Source organism: Palaemon carinicauda, chromosome 19 (genome assembly GCF_036898095.1).
Source record: "Palaemon carinicauda isolate YSFRI2023 chromosome 19, ASM3689809v2, whole genome shotgun sequence".
NCBI lineage: Eukaryota > Metazoa > Arthropoda > Malacostraca > Decapoda > Palaemonidae > Palaemon > Palaemon carinicauda.
The window spans coordinates 62,527,503-62,548,415 of NC_090743.1; the positions used below are offsets into that span (position 1 = coordinate 62,527,503).

The 20,913-nt window shown below is 44.5% G+C and overlaps 1 protein-coding gene across 2 annotated transcripts in view; it reads right to left on the reverse strand.

Moving 5' to 3' along the window:
* trbd (trabid) overlaps positions 1-20,913 on the reverse strand; it is a 534,005-nt gene that overhangs the window by 268,201 nt on the left and 244,891 nt on the right. For both annotated transcript variants that reach the window (XM_068393601.1, XM_068393602.1), the window contains exons 4-5: positions 4,617-4,816; positions 4,338-4,502 (exon numbers count right to left, since the gene is read on the reverse strand). In XM_068393601.1, the coding sequence (XP_068249702.1) occupies positions 4,338-4,502; positions 4,617-4,816 (365 nt within the window). The remainder of the gene's footprint in view (positions 1-4,337; positions 4,503-4,616; positions 4,817-20,913) is intronic.

A 20,913-nucleotide genomic window follows, 5' to 3' on the forward strand; every position in this document is an offset into this window, starting at 1 on the left:
TGCACCAGCATTCTAGGCTACATCCAGTTAGGGGTGAAGTGTCCTTCCGGGTGGAGACTACCACTGTTTAACTATGCGATGGTAGCTGCCAAAGACATTAACTTTTGTTTTGTTCTTGGTAGGAATCTAGTGGACACAGCCTACCTGAAACTGGATTCACCCCGAGAACAGTTGGTGTATGACTACACTACTGTCCTTCAATTGTCTCTCAAGGTACTTTCAGTGCCACTGCATACCAAGACCAATGTTATGATGGCGACTGACCCTGAACCTGATTGTGGAGTGTTCTCCGGGAATGCTCTTCTGTCCTTTAGTCAGGTGGCCAAGAACCAAGGAGATCATCGACAGATCCAATCTGTCATCAAGATGATCTACTCGATGATGATGAACAAGTGGCAAGGAGAGTTGGTCTGACGAGGGCCGTAAAGCTATCAGCACTCAGCAGGGTGATCAGCGATTGGCGATCGCTGACTTGCAATCGCCGATCATTGAGCTTGCAACCGTTGAGCTAGCAAGGTAAGCTGGTGATCGCGCACTGACGATCGGAGCGCCAAAAATAGGAGAGATGGTGGATGATTGTTAAACTGAGGAACAGCAGTATGGTTCGATAATCGACAAGTTGGAGATCGGCAAGCCAGAGATTGGCAATCAGCGCCCGGAGCTGAGAAGACACTTCGAGTGCTGGCGATCGACAAACGGATGGCTAAAGTAAAGTTCAATAAAGAGTGTGTTGAACTAATAACTGGTGAACGGCGATCGGAGAGCTAACGATCAGCAATCCGGGAGCTAGCTATTGGTAGGCTAGCAATAGCTGACTATTAGGGATTGGTGATATGTGAGCTGGAGATCGGCGAGCTAGTGATCAGCATGCTGAAGATTGGCTATCAGTGAGCTGGGGATCAACGATCGAGACTGGAGGTCGACAATCGGTGGAAAATGAGCTGGCAATCGGCGAGCTAGCGATCAGCAGACTGACGATTAGCTATCAGTGAAAGACGAACTAGGAATCGGCGTTTGGCGAGGTAGAGATCAGTGGTCGCTGAGCTAGCGATAGGGGAGCTGGCAATCAGAGAAAGACGAGCTAGCAATCGGTGAGCTGGCAATCAGAGAAAGACGAGCTAGCAATTGGCGAGCTAGCAGCGATCAGCAAGTTGACAATTAAACATTGGTAAAAAAAAAAGCTAGCAATCAGCAACCGGAGAGCTAGTGATCAGCGATCGGTGAGCTAGCGATCAACAAGCATGAAATCTGTAATTGGCAAGCTAACGATCAGCGATCAGCAAGACTGGAGTTAGCAGAAAGATGAGCTGCACTAGGTTAGCTGAATGATGATCTGGAGATAGGATGTACCCTTAGGATGGGCAAACATCCTCAGGATAGGCTCCCGAAGGAGACCTCGACGGTGCGTCATGAACCGGGGTGCGTTGATGAGCAGGCAAGCAGTGAGTTAGTAATCAGCAATCGGTGAGCTGGCCATCGGCGATCAGCAAGCTGGCAATCGGAGAGATAGCGATTGGCAATTGGCAGGAGATAGGCAAAATGACGATCAGCAAGTTGCCAATAGCTATCAGCGTGCTGGTGATCAGCGATCGCTAAGACTCAAGAAAGACAAGCTGGAACAGGTGGTGCGAGAAAAGCCGAACAATGAGCTGGAGATGGGATGTTCCCTTTGGAAGGGCAAACATCACCGGAGGAGGTTCGCGAATGAGACCTCGATGGTGCGTGATGAAACGAGGTTCGTTGAAGAGCTGGAGAGTCCAAAGAACTAGGCGAAAGTTGGGAACCAGTAGAATCAGGGCGAGTAGAATCCTCCGAAGAGGAGAGCTGCAATGACGAGGCTGGAGAGCCGAAGATGTGTCTTGCCGCCAAAGGTGAAGGAGCACCTCTAAGGCGGAGAACGGTGGGGTTAAAGACCACGGTGACTGACCCACAAAGGGGCAGGAGGATCAGCAAGATGATCAGCAGCAGAAGGCCTCCGAAGAGGAGTCTCTCTGAGTGGCCTCTCTCACAACGAGAAAGGTAAACACTCGCATGAGAGACTTGCCTTGGACTTTGCCCCGCCCCCAACGGAAGAGTTGACTCAGCAAAGGGGGGAGCGTAGTCTTAGGCAATGAAACTGCAATAGCAAACGGCGTTGAAGTGATGAAGATGATGAAGGGTAGTTCTCCCTCGGAAGGGAGGAAAACCCAACACCTGGGTAGGATAACTCTCTATCGAAAGGAAAAGTAGTTCAACCCCTGAAGGCGGACCTCCAGGCAGCGGTCTTTGCTTTCCATCCACAAACCTTGTCCGAGTTGCAGATCTTCATCGAGCGCTGCATGAGGAAACATAGCCGGAGCTAGTTCCTCGAAGACGGTGTTCTGACCAGGAGCTGCCACAGGCACAGAAAGACAGAAAAGTGATGGTGCAGTGACAGCAGATTCCCCAGGCACGAATGGCACTGCTCTTCTACGTCGGCGATCTTAGTCGAACAAAGAAGAACGGCATTGCTAACCGAGGAAAAATTAAACAAATTATGTGACAAAACTCCCTCGGGAGGAGCACCTCATCCGCGGATGGGAAAGGTGTCAACCGAGAGAACAAACAAAAAATAAGGACTGTGCATTCCCTTTTCTGGCCGACATCGACAGGAGGAGAGCGACAGCATAAAAACTGTAATAAAACAAGAATTACAATTAATTCAGCTAAGAATAATCACTACTCGGGAGAACCACTCGATCTTCCGGCGGGAAGGGGGTTCCCCGCCCAGATGAAGCTGAAAAGTTGAAATTACAAACAATTATAATTTCATTTAATTAAAGAAGAAAACCATTTGGAAGCACAACCTAACCCACGAACAGGAAAGGTGCTCCCCCCTCAAAGCATACTGCCGGCCACCCACGTAAAGTGAGTGATCGATGACCTTGAGAAGAGCACGACCAAATTAAAGTTCTGAGAAGGCTGCACTCCTTTTCCCCAGCAGATTTCACATAGAGGGAAAGGTGATAACAACAGCTGAATGAAGGAGTATCCAAACAATGACGATTCCCCTGCGGCAGCGGCCGTCACACAGAAGGCTATCCGCCAACAGGAAGACCAATGTCCCAGGGGGAAAGATCGGGAGGGAAGTTTCTCCACCCTTGAGAAACTGCCATACTGCGCTATCACACTAACTAACATACACTGAAAGGAAAGCTACAACATATATATATAAAATATTAAGAATGTTTCCCTAGATATAGGAGAAAAACATAAGTTAAAAACACAAAGATTAATGGCAGTCCAAAAGAGGCGAGGAGGAAAAGCGGCAACAACCACTCACCCTCCAAGCCAAAAGTAAAGTGAAGCACAGTCACAGGTGTGAGTGAAGGGGGTAGTTAGCTACCCCGCTACACCCTGCTAACTAGCGGGATGGGAAGTTAACCCATGCTAAATTTTAACCCTTTTACCCCCGGGCTATTTGGAAATTTCCAACCCTTAACCCCCAAGGGGTTATTTTTTTCCCAGCACATTTTGCAGTATATTTTTTTTAAATTGCTCTAATAGCCTTAATTTTTGTCATAGAGAGGTCAGGTTGGTCTCATTCTCTTGGAAAATGCCTGAATTTTCTCAAAAAATTAGCAAAAAATATGAAAAACTAATTTTTATAGCATTTTTTTTCAAGTACGTACCGGTACGTCCATGGGGGTAAAGGGATGGCTTCTGTGAAACGTACCAATACGTCCTTTGGGGGTAAAAGGGTTAATGGCTCGACCTTTCAGCTTCGCCAAAAGTACTACCCTTAAAAATAGCGTAGGTTTGTATTGCAGTTACGAAACAAATTAGCATTAGAAGTCGTCTACTGTTCTCAACCCCAGTAGAATAAATTGTTTTTAGGTTAGCTCACGGGAGCCATCCCTCTTACTCAATGGCAAAATTCCAGGATCCATCCAAGCAGAGATGACAACAGTGAATAAACACCTCACATCTACATCTCATACACAGCAACACTGCATTACATATGCAAACAGCTCCAAAACACTAAGCTATAAAAGATTTTTTAACTATATGTTTTCTCTTTTATTCTGTTCTCACTAAAAGCCATATCCTTGTCCCCAAAACATGAAGTAGAGAAAAAAAAGGGTAATCTTATATTAAAAGTAACTTATCCATTCTTCAAATGCCTCAAGAAATTATGCATTACAAGAATATTTACATTCCTTGCTGTTTAAACTTTAAACCCAACATTTGGTTTAACAGTAGTTAATCATAAATCCCTACTAAAGCTGTTCCAGATATAAAACCTAAGCTGTATTAAGTCTGGCAGAACGTACACTAAAGTCTGAGAGGGCAATTCCAACAAAGAATATATTACAAACCTGCTGTGCGATTCCAGAGAGCATATAGTCTTGATCCCAACCGATCTGTAATTTCTAAGGACCAATTGATAATTGGGGCATCTTCCTCTAGTTGTTTTTGGGCATCTTTGTCGAGTAATTCTTCAAACAACTGTTCTTGTACGCTTACAGGTAAATCTTCAATATCTGAAAAGAGGACTCTCTTGTGATTAGCCATTTCTCAAAATCTATCAACACTTGTAAACAATAATACTGTACAGTTTTGACACTAAAATCTTTGGAATATAAAGTATCCCTTACCTGCAGGTAGCGAAAATGTAACTAACTCGGATACAAAATGGCAAGGAAAAGGACCTTTCCTCTGGCGGATGGAAGTAGACATGTGGCGGCGAATGTCATTGGCCAAATCTGGTGCAACATAAGACGGCACCCGCTTGACTCCGGTACCACCCCCATCCATCCGAGAGAGTATTGTAGCTAATAAATCTTCACGACCAAACCTAAAATTGACATGAGTATTAGGTAACATAAAAAACCATACAACATCTGTACAGAAAAAAAAAATAAAAAAATACAAATTTGGATATAATTTGTATTTTTCCTAAACATACAAACCTGAGGCTCTTTACTATGGAGATACATTTTGGCGAAGCTAAAGACTAGCCGTAAAACTTTTAAGTTAGGTGATATCCCCTCCACTGGCCAGCGACGGGGGGCTGCGGGAGGGGAGCCTCCACCTTACTCACACGCTCAGCATTCCACACACACCACTTTCCAATCCCAGGCAGGATTTCCAGGGGGTAAGTGATGGAGGGCCAGTATGTGTAAAGAGCATTAAGTTCGTATGGTTAGGAAAACTATAAATAATTTCCAAATTTATCATTTGCTTCGGCTCCAGACACAAAACCTTCACATTTAGGAGGATGGGAGTCCACGATCAACTAGCTGACCCCTGAACCGGGGTGTACCCTTATGTTGCGTAAGAGCTCTTGTGGAAGGGATACCTATCACCTCTCTAACTCATGTAAAGAGTTAACCACCTAAGCAAAGCGTGAAGGTGTGAGAACATAAGGTGATTCGTCAAGGTGTAGACTCCCATGGTACTTAACTGGACGTAACCCAATTCTCCCCTTGCTTGGAGTCTGGGGACATAACAATATACCTGGTATATATTAAGGCACACAAGAGGCTATGATACCCACACCTACAGTCAATAGAGGTCAGCTTACAGAGTTTCTCAGTATACTCAAGCCCCAAGAGAGGTTAGAATGAAGGATGAAAAAGACCAGTCGTACGTACATTCATACTAGTATTACAACTGGGTAACAGCTTCCCTCAACTGATTGTTACCTGTCCAATTAGGGAGCTGAGGTGTTGTTGATCCTGCTTTGTGCAGCCACCACACGGCCTATGGAGAATGTGTCGAGGCTCCTGAGGGTTACATCTTGCAGACATTGGGTGGTGAAAGTAGACTGTCTTTTCCACATGCCTGCATCACATTAAAGTTCTATTTGAAGATCAGTAACGTACTAATGTCCATGCCGTCATGAAATCTGAGCCTACGGTCAAGAGGAGGCTGGTCCCCCTGATGGGCTCTCTCAATGACCTTCCTGATCCAGGAAGATATTGAGTTCGTAATTTTCCTCTTCACTCTGCCTGTGCTGATAAAGTCTACATATTGAATTGTGGCCTGGCTTGAACAGTCCATTTAAGATAAATCCTCACCGCCCTTACAGGGCATAATAACGGTTTACTTGGATCATCAATTCCAGAATGGCAACTCTCAATCTGGAAGGACATGAATCTAGGATCCGCTACAGCTGGATTTTGATTCTTAACAATAAAATCAAGGACAAAGTTGAGAGTCACTTGCCCCCATCCCCTTGAATAGGAGACGTCGTAGGACAAACCATGTAGTTCGCCGATTCTTTGCAGAGGCCAGGGCTAGAAGGAACACTGTGTTCATTGCTAGGTCGTGCTCTGAGGCCCAACAGACGTTCGTGGGGAGCTCCTTTGAGGCATTGCAGTACACTTATTACATTCGATGGGGGTGGTCTGACTTCCGACTGAGGGCAGGATAACTCGAAGCTTCCTATGAGAAGGGATAATTTTGTTGAGGAGGAAATGTTCACTCCATTCAGTCTAAAGGTGAGGCTAAAGGCCGAGCAATAGCCTTTCACCGCCAACACTGAACAGAGTTTTTCCTCCCTGAGATATAAGAACAACTCCGCTATCATTGGAAGAGTGGCACTGAGCGGAGGGAGGATCCTCCCACGACACCAACCACAGAAAATATTCCACTTCACTTGATAGAGTGAGGTCGAAGTCTCTCTGAGACATTCCGACATTCTCCTCGCAACTGGTTGCAAAAAGCTTCTTACAGTGAAGAAATGCTGGATAACCTCCAAGCATGAAGATGTAACAATGTTACTCCCCTGTGGAATAACTGAGTTTGGGGTTGTGCATGTAGCTCCGGAAGTGGAGGGAGTTCCCTCGGTGCCTGTGTGCAGATGTAGGTCTGGGAACTACTCTGCATGCTGCCACATAGGAGCTATTAACATCATTGATAGATTGCTTGAGAGTCAAACTTTGTTCAGAAGCCTCCTTACTAGGCAGAACGGGGAACGCATAAACGTCTAGGTTGTCCCAAGAGTGTTGAAACGCGTTTTGCCAAAATGCTTGGCTATCCTGAAATGCGTCTTGCCAGAATGCTTGGCTATCTGGTGATGGGGAACAGTACACAGGAAGTTTCTGGTTAAGAGACATTACGAAAAGGTCTATCGATGGTGAACCCCACAAAGTTAGGACTTTGTCGGCTATCTACTAATTCAAAGACCACTTGGTGCCAACTAAACAAGTCTTCCTGCTCCGTTTGTCTGCCAGGATGTTCTTTTTGTTAGAGATGAAGCAGGCTGAGAGGGTCAACGAGTGATTTTCCGTCCATTTTATCTCTTCTACAGACAGTTGGCAAAGTGGCTGTGAAAAAGTACTTCCTCGTTTGTTTATGTAGGCTACCACTGTGCTGTTATTGCTCATTAACACCACAGTGTCTCCTGACAGGAGCTATTGAAAATGATTAAGAGCTAGAAAAGCTGCTCTCATCTCTAGGAGGTTCATGTGGCAATGTTGTTCTGTCTCTGACCATCGTCCGGAGATGGCGTGTTGCATCAGATGAGGCACCCCCCTTTTTTTTATGCATCCGTAAAGAACATTAAATCCAGGGGACTCTATTGGAACAAGATGATCCAGAAGGTCTTTGTGCTGAGATCAAGTCTTCAGGTGCCACTGAAGAGCTTGAGTTCTGAGACAGCTGTTGGGGACAAGGGCCCCTAAGGAGGCAAAATGTCCTAATAGTCTCTGCCACTGTAGTGCTGGCTGTTCGCCTCGTTCTAGGAAATGCTTTGCCACACGTTTCAATCTCTCTATTCCTGCTAAGGACGGGAAGATTTTGCCTAGTTTCGTGTCGATGGTCATCTCCAGACATACCAGATTTTGAGATGGTTGTAGTGACGACTTAGTGAGATTTACCACAGTCCCGAACTCGGCAAAAATCGAAGTCTGTCTCTATGGAGGAGAAGAATTTCCCTCTCTGCAAGGATCAACCAATCGTCTAAGTATGACAAAAGTAGAATGCCATTCTTGTGTGCCCATATGGATACTAAGGTGAACAGGCAAGTGAACCCTTGCAGTGCTATAGACAGCCCGAAGCACAGCACTCCAAACTGGTATTTTCTAAATTGTGGGAAAATCTTAGGTACTTCCTTGAGTAGGGATGTATGGGGATCTGGAATAAAGCATCTTTCCAGTCTAGAGTGATCAAGAGGTCCTTTGGTCTGACAGCCTGTCTGACTGTTGGTACTCCCTCTATTTTGAATGTGGTCTGTTGCACGAAATCGTTCAAGGCTGATAGGTCTATGACTGGTCTCCATCCACTGGACGACTTTTTGACTAGAAATGGGCGTCTGTAGAAGCCTGGAGATCTATCTTGAACCTCTTGGAGAGCATTCTTCTCCAACATGGTCTGGACTCCGGCCTGAAGGACCTTCTCCTTCGCGGATCCATTCGCATAGTAGGTTCTGATCACTGGATGGGAAGTTAGAGGAAGAGTAAATGAGACATGATATCCTGCCCTTAGTCCAGTGACCTGTAGCTACTTATATTGATTATACTTTCGGCAAAAGTGGAAGTCTAGCCACAAGACTCGTAGCAAGGTGTAATCACCCTATTGCTAATTAGAGGAGGTATAGGATGGGTAGCCGGCTACCCCGCTCACACACACACACACCTGTGCTGTATCGTCACATTTTATTGCTGGCAGGACTTATCGGGGGTCAGTTGATGGCAGGCCAATTTGTATAAATAGCTACTGATTTGTAAATAGCTACAGATTTGTATCGTTAGGGAAAATACAAATTACTTTCAACACTAACACAAACACTTGCTACTTGTAGGGATTGACTTACCACTTAGTAGGGTGGAGTCCGAACTACCTGGCTGGTCTTTGACCTGGGGTTTTCCTGTATGTACTCCGCACTTACCAGGGAGAAACCCTGATACCTCGCTAAACAATTAGTGCAAAACACGGTTAGCGGCCTAAGCAATCTGTGTGATTGTGTGATACTAGCATTTTGACTAGTCTAGGTTAGAATTCCCAGAAACGTAGGAATCTTAGAGTCAACCATAGACATTACCCAATCTGTCCTCGGCAGGGGGAAATGCTACACAAGGAAATGGTTCTACCTGTAGACAGAGGAGGCCATCTGTGCACAGAACCAAGGGTGGAAGATGAAAATAAGAAACAGCCAGATATTCTTTGTCATTCATCCCAGACTTAACCATGGTTCACCTCTGCCCTCCCCCATCTAAAGTGTTTAAACCATTTATTGTGTAGCCACCACAGTATCAATGAAGAACGTCTGATGTTCCTGTGGGTCAGGTCATACATGAAGTGAGCAGTGAAGGTCATTTGACACTTCTACACTCCCTCTGACAAACTAGGATGTACTCCTGCCCCTAACGTTATGAGCTCTCGGTCTCTTCTATAGGTAGAAGGCTGGCCAGGGAACCAGCCACCCATTGAGATACTAATGCTAGAGTGTTATGGGGTCCTTTGACTGGCCAGACAGTACTACATTGGATCCTTCTCTCTGGTTTTGGTTAATTTTCTCTTTACCTACACACACACCGAATAGTCTGGCCTATTCTTTACATATTCTCCTCTGTCCTCATGCACCTGACAACACTGAGATTATCAAACAATTCTTCACCCAAGGGGTTAATACACTGTAATTGTTCCGTGGCCACTTTATTCTAGGTAAGGTTAGAAGGGATTCTTTAGCTATGGTAAGCAGCACTTCTAGGAAAAGGACAATCCAAAATCAAACCATTGTTCTCTAGTCTTGGGTAGTGCCATAGCCTTTGTACCATGGTCTTCCACTGTCTTGGGTTAGAGTTCTCTTACTAGAGGGTACACTCTGGCATACTATTCTATCTCATTTATCTTCCTCTTCTTTTGTTAAAGTTTTTATAGTTTAAAAAGGAAATATATCTATTTTAATGTTACTGTTCTTAAAATATTTTTCTGTTTCTTTTCCTCACTGGGCTATTTTCCCTGTTTAAGCCCCTGGCCTTATAGCATTCTGCTTTTCCAACTAGGGTTGTAGTTTAGCAATTAATAATAATAATAATAATAATAATAATAACAATAATAATAATAATAATAATAATAATATGAGAAGGATCAGAATTCCATGCTCGGTCCATGACCTTGCGAATACAGGCCGAACACGTGTTCTTGATTATCCTTCTCTTGAGCTTCCACGGACTAACAAAGTGCCGATACTCGGGGCCTAGCTCTTGTAGTTTCCTTGAGGCCGTTGATCTGGATCGTTAGTCATGCTACGAAGGACTCCCAATCCGAAGAGCTCGAATTCTGGGATCCGAGCTGCCAGGAATGAAGTCGAGTATTACCTGGACCATCGCCGTGAATGAGATGTTAAGGGAGGTCCATAGGGTTTGCTGACTCTCTTGGCCGTAGCCAACATGAGCAGGAGACCTGTCATCGAGGTCCGGTGTAGATCTGCAGCTTGGAGTCCTGGGTCGTATGGGTCACCTTTTGGGGACAGAAAGATGTGAACCATGCCCTGTGGAGGTGGTATCCCTTCCAACTGAGGGCAGGTAGGCTAAAATCTCGTATGAAGAGGGGCAATGCCAATGTAGAAGAAAAGTTAATATCTTTCAGTCTGAAGGTGAGGCTCAAATAGTACCGGTGGCCTTTCATCGCCGAGACTGAGAGATGCTACCTTCCAAAGGTAAACAAGGAACTGAGTAGTGGCATCGAGAGAAGAGATAACCCTTCCACTATACCAACTACAGTCCTCTTGGCTTAGTAGACTGAAGCCGAAGATCTCTCCAGGTATCAAGACATCCTCTTCACAAATTGTTGCAGAAAGGGATCTCTGAGAGAGATGGAGCTGGATAACCTTCAGGCTGGAAGTACTAGCAAAGCTACGGCTTTGTGAAAGATGTTCACATGTGGCTGTTGGGGTAGATCATGTCGCGGACCAACAGGTGAAGGAAGTCTTTCCTGCGGACAGGAAAACAAACTAACATCTGCTGACGAAGTCGGCGCATCTGTCCGCAAGCAAGAAAACTGCTGTACAGTGGCTGTTGGATGGACTTTCCCTCGGAAGGGAGAGTTCTAACCACCGGAGGTGAACCTCCTGTTTCCAATCGACGAGTTCTAGCTCAAGTTGAAGGTCAACATCCGGTGTTGCCTGAGAAATGTAGCCGACGTTCACATCCGAGTTCCCCCAAAGGAGATTACACCTTGTTCTTTAGGAAGGCTCTCCTCATCTCTAGGAGATTTAAACGACGGTACCATTCTGACCAGACTCCAGAGGCCGGGTGTTATAGCATGTGGCCCACTTCCCTTTCTTTGATGCATCTGATGTATTGACTCCTAGGTGGAGAGACTCGTTTGTCAACCGTCTTCTCAGGTCCGTCTCTTGCCCAGGGCCCTCGGGTGCCATAGGGACCCGAGAAAAAAGGAGATCCCTCATGCTGAATTACCTAGTATCTGGCTGCTCCTAAAGTGAATGGTTCGAAGGAGACCGATGCAGGCATGAGGAACCAGGGTGAAACGGTGTCTTATGAAACCTAACCACTGTTGGCTGAAAGTGTCTCTCGTATAAGGAAGAGACTACCATCATCTTCCATCTTGGAACCCGTCGATCTGCGGAAAAACTTCTGCAGGCTGATGACGATGAACATATCTAAGGGTACCCACTTCCGATAAGGAAGCTGAGATATCTCTTGAGATTTACCTCAATCCTCCAATTGCTGTAAACTCAAGGAGATGTCTCGGTGGCAACAAAGGTTAGCCACCGAGTCTGATAGGATCAGCCAGTTGTCCTTAATTTTCCAAGAACAAACCCGATCCTGATGGACCAAGTTGACAACGGGGTAAAAACTTTAGTGAAAACATGACGTGCTATCGAAACCGAGGCACCGCACCTTGGCATGGTATGCCAGTTTGATCGAAGATACTTCCTTGATGACGGATGTCCTGGAATCTGGGAATTTTAGTCCTAGTGTTCGAACATACACAAGAAGTCCTGTGGAATAACTGCTTGTTTGACCATATGCCTTCTCCTCACTTTACAGTTTGACGAACTAACTGATTCCACGAGGAGAGGGCGAAACTTATACAGTACTTCTATAGGAAGAACTGACAGAAGTTCGGAGAAACTTTGATGAAGCTCGTTGTTCTGCCAAAAAGATGTTCGCATCGCATAGATAAAGAGAGAACCGCTCTCACCCCTCATCAGGTGGGTGGAAGAGAGAAAAGTGTATGCTCCTGTAGCTGAGCAGCAGGGTCACACAGTATATGCCTCTCCAGAGGAGGATCCCGCGGATGGAGGGCTGAAGTTACTTGTACAAGTTCCCGGGGAACATAGGCATCTGGTATTCTCAGGCGGTCACTCATCCAAGTACTGACCAGACCCAACGTTGCTTAACTTCGCTGGTCTGAAGAATCCCCGCAAATAAGTTGCTGTAGCCGTAGCATAAGCCAGTGCTGAATTCAATCCCCTAGAACATAGGGACAGAAGAAAAAGGGAATAACGCCACTGGATTCTCTCCCAATGCAGGTATGAAGGGTAGAGGAGAGCATACAAGGAATTGGCCCAAAAACCATGACAGAGATCTAAAAAGTTCTCGAACTTGAGAAGAGATGAGAAGCAAATAGTCAGCCCTCGTTATCTGTGGTAGTTAGATTACAGATTAGGGTGGGCTACCTCCTAAGCTAAAAGGTCACTGCCCATTAACACGAGCGGGTGCCCGAGCTGATGATTAACACAGTAAATACTGCCTAATATTGTTTTTATTTGGTTTCTACCACAGTCTATAATTATATGTACAGTGTACAGTACATGTGCACACGTACACTACCACTAGACACAGTAAAGCTACAGTACAGTATTGTGCTAAAGTAAATGTTTAGCGAATCGTCACCATCCCCTTACCGTTCTATATAACAAAACAGTTGTTCCTATCTAGTAATCTAACCCTCGCTGATACTGTAGTGTATATTACTGTAATATATGTTCAGTAATATCACTATAGTAAAGCTTAACTGTACTCTAAGTGTTAGATGTTTTCGTTCAGATGAAACTCGTAGCCTACAAGTTTCCTTGAAGCATGACACAATGGTGTCGTCTCATGCACTGTGAGCTATTATCTACAATAATTATAACTATTAAATCATATACTTCAATGGGCTACATAAATAAAAGATGATAAAAGTATCGTCAGTAACATTACAGTTTAATCATGATCATTGTATAAACACATACAGTTACAACATCCAAACTCGCCCCAAAAATAAAAAGCTGTAGCGTTTTAAAAAAGGGATTTTGACGTAGGAAAAATCTATTTCTGGGCGAGAGACCCGTGCCGCCCAGTGAAATGCTCCTTTTACATCATTTCTAAGGTAAAAACTGCTATGAATTTACCAGAGAAAAATTTGTATAGGAATGCTAGGTTGAACCCAGCTCGCTCACCTTAATAAGGTGTCGGTATAATACTGGGGCGCTGAATAAATCACAACCAGAGGCCTCGCACCATTTAGATATCTCCTGTCAATATCCCCGAACACCGAGGTGCCGTTCAACATACTACTACTACTAGCAATCCAACGCCAGTGACGTCACTCCCTATAGCACCCCAGATTGGGGCCCAATTAGGGAGGGACGGGTGGGTTCACTGGGCGGCACGGGTCTCTCGCCCAGAAATAGATTTTTCCTACACCAAAATCCCTTTTCTGGGCTCCGCCCCGTGCCGCCCAGTGAAATCGTACCAGAGAATGGGGACCCAATATGGCTAACTACCTGAAGAGGGAATAACACAAAAATAACAGAGCTGATAAGTTTAATATAAAAAAAGAGGGATGTGGAAACCCGTAAAAATAGATCAACATGTATATGACAGTGATAAATAGACATGGTAAACAATCAATAAGGAAACCCGTAGGTAAAATTCAACAGATATGAATAGTGGGAATCCAGCTTGGTAATCAAAAATGCAAAATAAAATCAGCTCGGGGATTTCAAGAACAAGTGAAATCAAAATTCGTGAAATTGAACAATTGAATAATAAAATAATACACCATAAGGGTGTATAGTAACAAAACAGGTAGGAACAACAGGTAAGCCAGGCAGGAGGGAAAGAGGACAGAGCAAGACGTTCTGATTAGGACCCAGTACCTTCAGGAGGAACTATATTCCCTGCAGCTACTGTGGCAAATCTAAGAGCTTCTAAAGGTTTTAGGTAGTGGCGCTTGAAAACTTTAGGGGACTTCCAACCCGTATATTTTGAGAGCTCATCAAATTTCATATGGAGCAAAAAATTAATTGAGGTAGCCACAGCTCGAATATCATGGACATGTGGGAATGATTCAGGATTAGCTTGTTTAATAAAATAAAGAATTTGTTGTCTGATTCCCTTAAGGGTAATAGTTCCTCTGTGTTCTCTAATAAATAAGGGCCCTGTGGTTGTAGTAGAAGTTCTAAAGTAGGATTTCAGGGTGGTAACTGGACACAGGGATGGATCCTGAGAAAGTGGAACAATCTTCCAGGGAGACCACCTGTTTTGGGGGTCTTAATTTTTAGCCAGGAAAACATTGTTAGGGGAGAGAAGGACCTCACCCAAAGAGAGAAACTCTATATGACCTGGGTCTCTAGATAAGGCTGACAATTCTGAGATTCTGGAGCCAGAGGCGAGGCTCAAAAGAAAAAGTGACTTTCTTAATAATGCCATATAGTTACAGGATTCATTTGGGGTGTCAGAGGCTAGCTTAAGAACATCGTTCAAAAACCAGGAAACTGCGCTAGGGCGAGTTGAAGGTTTTAGTCTGGCACAAGCTCTCGGAATGGACGAGAAATATGAATCCGTTAGATCAATGTCAAAACCAATATGGAAGATCTTTTTCAAGGCTGACTTGGTTGCAGGAATGGTATTGGCTGCCAGGCCTGATTCGAAGAGAGTTCTGAAGAATGTCACAGTTAGGTTCATCGTCATTTTCTCAACTTGGGAATCTTTCAAGAACTTAGCTAATTTCTTGACAGCTGAGTCATATTGACAGAGAGTAGATTCCCTTTTGTCAGATTCCAGGAAAATAGTATTCAAAGGATCGATGTTTGCACCTCGTTGGGCTGCGAACTTCATGAAGTCCATAAAGTTAGGGCATTCAGAATCCTTGAGGAAGCAAACACATTGCGAGTTTGCACTGTCTGTGTTAGCACCGGATTGGGAATCCGCCGGGGGCGGAGACCTAGTTCTAGCAACAAGGGGAACCAATTGCTCTTGGGCCAGTTGGGGGCTATGAGAGCCACTTGACCTTTGAAGGTTCTGAGTTTGTGCAGAACTTTCAGCAGGAGATTCACCGGAGGAAACAGATAAATCGTCTTCCAGGTATTCCAATCTAGAATCATAGAGTCCGTGGCATAATCCTGAGGGTCCAGGTTGGGGGCTATGTAACAATCTATTTTGCGATTGGATTTCGTCGCAAACAGATCCACCTGGAGACCCGGGACTGGAGATAGTATCCACTGGAAAGATCGATTGTCTAGTGACCATTCCGACTCTAGCGGAGTCGTCCGGGAAAGTGAGTCCCCTACCACATTCCGGACTCCTGCTAGATGGACTGCTGACAGGTGCCACTTGTGCATTGCCGCCATGGAGAAAAACTTCAACATGATGTGGTTTATTTGGGCTGATCTGGAGCCTTCTCTGTTGAGGCAGCGTACTATGACTGCACTGTCGAGAACCAGTCTGATATGGAGATTCCTGGCTGGATTGAGACGTTTTAAAGTGAGGAAGACTGCCATGGCCTCTAGGACGTTGACGTGCATTTGTTGGAAGACCGGTGACCATAACCCTTGGACTTTCTTGTGTTGTAAGGGAACCGACTTGGAAAGATTCTTGATCTTCGTCCAAGGCTGCAGACTTTTTCTCAGAGTTGGGGAAAGGCGAGCACGTCTGTCTCGGCGTATTGCGGTTGCTCTGGAGCGCCACACTCAGTTTATGTCCTTGAGTTTGGACCTCAGGAAGATGTCTGTCACGGAGGCGAACTGTAAGGAACCTAGGATCCACTCTCGGCTCCTTCGGAAGGTCAACTTTTCCCTGAGAAATTGTTTTGTATTCCTCGCTATCTCCTTCCTTTTGGCTTTGGGGAGGCACAGCGTATGGGAGCACAGGTCCCCTTGTAGTCCCAGCCATTGAAACTTGGTCTCCGGGACCAGGCGGGATTTCTCGAGGTTGACATGGAATCCCAGTTGTCGAAGGAAGGTGAGGACTTTGTTCGTTGCTATGCGGGAAATCTGGGCATTGTCTGACCAGATTAGCTAATCGTCTAGATAGGCCACTACCTGTATCCCCTGAGTCCGAAGCTCTTGAATTACTGTCTCTGCTAGTTTGGTGAAGATTCTGGGTGTTATGTTGAGCCCCAATAGCATCACTTTGAATGCATAGGCTTGTTTGCCTAGCTTGAAGCCCAGAAAAAGACGAAAATGCCTTGCTATTGGAACGTGATAGTAGGCATCTGTAAGATCGATGGAGGTGGTGACGGCCCCACGGGGAAGTAAGGTCCGCACCTGCGAGACGGTAAGCATATGGAATTTGTCGCAACGAATGAAGGAATTTAAACGAGACAGGTCCAGGATTACTCTCCGTTTGTCTGAGCATTTCTTTGGCACGCTGAACAAGCGTCCTTGAAATCTTAAGCGACGTATGCTTTGGATTGCATTCTTTAGTAGCAGATCTTTAGTGAAGGAACGTAGTTCTTCCGTGGACTGAGACCGGTTATTATTATTATTATTATTATTATTACTATCCAAGCTACAACCCAAGTTGGAAAAGCAAGATGCTATAAGCCCAGGGGCTCCAACAGGGAAAAATAGCCCAGTGAGGAAAGGAAATAAGGAAATAAATAAATGAAGAGAACAAATTAACAATAAATCATTCTAAAATAAGTAACAACGTCAAAACAGACATGTCATATATAAACTATTAACAACATCAAAAACAAATATGTCATAAATAAACTATAAAAAGACTCGTGTCCGCCTGGTCAACAAAAAAGCATTTGCTCCAACTTTGAACTTTTGAAGTTCTACTGATTCAACCACCCGATTAGGAAGATCATTCCACAACTTGGTAACAGCTGGAATAAAACTTCTAGAGTACTGCGTAGTATTGAGCCTCGTGATGGAGAAGGCCTGGCTATTAGAATTAACTGCCTGCCTAGTATTACGAACAGGATAGAATTGTCCAGGGAGATCTGAATGTAAAGGATGGTCAGAGTTATGAAAAATCTTATGCAACATGCATAATGAACTAATTGAACGATGGTGCCAGAGATTAATATCTAGATCAGGAATAAGAAATTTAATAGACCGTAAGTTTCTGTCCAACAAATTAAGATGAGAATCAGCAGCTGAAGACCAGACAGGAGAACAATACTCAAAACAAGGTAGAATGAAAGAATTAAAACACTTCTTCAGAATAGATTGATCACCGAAAATCTTGAAAGACTTTCTCAATAAGCCTATTTTTTGTGCAATTGAAGAAGACACAGACCTTATATATTTCTCAAAAGTAAATTTACTGTCGAGAATCACACCTAAAATTTTGAAAGAGTCATACATATTTAAAGAAACATTATCAATACTGATATCCGGATGTTGAGGAGCCACCGTCCTTGACCTACTTACAATCATACTTTGAATTTTGTTAGGATTCAACTTCATACCCCATAATTTGCACCATGCACTAATTCTAGCTAAATCTCTATTAAGGGATTCACCAACCCTATATCTACATTCAGGGGATGGAATTGATGCAAAGAGAGTAGCATCATCTGCATATGCAACAAGCTTGTTTTCTAGGCCAAACCACATGTCATGCATGCGTATATAGTATGAAAAGTAATGGGCCAAGAACACTACCCTGTGAAACACCGGATATCACATTCCTATAATCACTATGGTGCCCATCAACAACAACTCTTTGAGATCTATTACTTAAAAAATCAATAATAATGCTAAGAAACGACCCACCCACTCCCAACTGTTTCAGTTTGAAAATAAGGGCCTCATGATTAACACGGTCAAAGGCAGCACTAAAATCAAGGCCAATCATACGAACTTCCCGACCACAATCAAGTGATTTCTGTACAGCATTGGAGATTGTGAGAAGGGCATCACATGCTCCAAGGCCTTTACGAAAACCAAATTGCAAACTAGGGAGTAGATGATTACCTTCAGCAAACCTATTAAGACGTTTTGCCAGAAGACGTTCAAAAACTTTAGATATGGGAGTTATGGAAATTGGGCGGTAATCAGTGGGATTTGAACCACTTGCAGAGGTTGCCTGAATTGGGAAGATTGGAAGGGCCTCAATCTCTTCCTACCTCGAATTGGGGTACTAGTAGGCTCATATTTCCTCTTTGAAACCAGGCCCCACCTAACCTTGAGGTTTTGGTTGGCTCTAGCTGCCTCGCTAAGGACCGAGTTAACTAAGTCCCCTGGGAAAAGATCCGGGCCCCAGACTGGGGCTTTGATGAGCCTATTAGGTTCGTGCCTAATCGTGGCTTCGGATAGAACGTGTCGTCGACAATGGGTCCTGGCATTTATAAAATCATAGGCGTCAGCCATAAAGTTTTGCAAAAGTGACTTAGTGAGGACCTTAAGGAGGTCCTCCTCGTTGTAAGTGGCGACGGTCAATTCAGAAAGGGCAACTGAATTAAGGGATCTGCTGAATCTACACCTCGACTCATATTCCAATTTAATGAGAGACTCCGGGAGTTTGAGAAGCCGTTCGCTGAACTGCGTCGAGGCACAGTCCGGCCTCAACTTACCTACCGAGAAGGTAGCTGGGGCGTTCCGCCAACATTCACTGTCTCCCGGAAAGAGAAGGGAGGGTAAGTCGGTCTCCCTGAGGTGAGGTAAAGGCTTCTCTTCCTTGATAGCCTGAAAGACCGTCTCTATGATCTTGGTCGCACATGGGGTAGGGGTCTGGTCGTCGGCCACAAACATAGTATATGAACTTTTGTAGGCCGTAATCATTGTGTTCAAGCAGTCCCACTCATTGAACATGCGGATCAAGACAGACTGTGCCTGTTCTTTAGGAAAATTAACAGTTTCCTTTGGGACCTTATCCAATCGAATCAGAGCCTCTTCCGTGAGGTGAGCGTAGCCGGGGAAGGGGAATTCGAGACCCGGCGGGTAGAATTCATAATCCGCAAGAGGCCGGGTACCAAAATCTTCGATTGACAACATACCCTCCGAGAAGGGGGCATGCAATGCCAACCTCCAAGGGTTATTCTTATTGAAAGGAGGAAGCTTGGAGGCGTCGGGGATGGGGTATTGCTGTTGTGGCGGTGGTAGCCCCGAGCGCATGAGTCCCTGAACTAGGCTCTCCATAGAAGCTATTCTCTCTTGTGATTGCTGCGTATGAGACGATAGTATCGACTCAAAACGAGCAAACATCTTCTCGGAAAAATCCACCGGGTTAGATGATTCTGCCGGGGGGGGGGGGAACAGGTGCCGGAACGGAGGCTACTCCGTGAGAGGTTGAAGGCACAGCAATTGGGTCTTGAGAGACTCTGGTGGAGGAAGATTTAGCCTTCGAAGCTGATGATTTCGAAGACCTGTGGTCTTTGGAAGACTTGTGGGTCGTATATAAAGGCTTACGATGAGCCTTCACCTTGGGGATAACAGGCCGGGGACTGAGAGCAGTCCCGGTTGTCCCCGGAAAACCTCAAAAAGAAGTGTGTTCTGAAATAGAAGAGAAAGCCGGGCTAGGGATAGGAATCTTAGCCCGGGAACCACCTGACTCACCTACGTACCTACCTGCCTCGGGATCGTCCAGAGCCATGGGTTCCACATCGAGGTTGAGGGTGGCGACGTCCTCAGTTAGGGTGCCGCCCGTCTCTTCTTGGTCCGGGGCCAGAAGAAGGGATTCGAACCTCTCGATGATAGGATCCGCCAACTCTTTGGGGACCGCAGCTGAAGTTTTAGCATGGGGGTAGAGACGGGAACACCATTCCTCAGAGAGCATATAAGGCTGTGTGACCTTCACGTTGCGGGCGAACCCGTAAATCCAGATCTTGAGGGTAGCCTGAGCTGTATCTTTTTCAAGTTGGGAGCACTGAAAGAGAACAGACTATTAGCGAGGGATATTTGTGCCAAAGAAAAGTGAAGAAGTCCAAGGACTTCGTAGACACGAAGTGAAAGGCATGCGGCAAGTCCAGAGGACTAGTGGCCTTAAAATTAATAATCTTTGAAATTAATCGTAACTCCCTACAGGTCTGTATCAATGAAAATGCACTCACCGAGTCAGATGTTAGAGTGGAGGTCATTGTGTAGCAGACTACACAATTGTCTGGATGCCAAACAGCTAAGTCATCCACTTGGACAGAACAGTGGCCGTGTGAACGACATACGTCATGGCCGCAGGGTTGATAGAGGACAGCGGCACATGCCGTCATCGCACAGCGTACAGTCTGTAAGATAAAAGATACACGAGTATCTCAAAGGAAAGCAAATTAGGGGCCCGGACGCCCCGGTGCTTAAAATATATATATATATATATATATATATATATATATATATATATATATATATATATATATATATATATATATATATATATATATATATATATATATATATATATATATATATATATATATTATATATATATATATATATATATATATATATATATATATATATATATATATATATATATTTATATATATTCATCAAGAATCTTGAATGAAAGCAAATAGGGGCTCGGGGGCCCCGGGTGCTTAAATTATATATATATATATATAAAGATATTATATATCAATATCATGATAAAAATGTTTTATATATATATACATCAGGAATCCTGAATGAAAGCAAATAGGGGCTCGGGAGCCCCGGGTGCTTAAATTATATCAATATCATGATAAAAGATTTATATATCAATATCATGATAAAAATGTTTTCTATATATACATCAGGAATCCTGAATGAAAGAAAATAGTGGC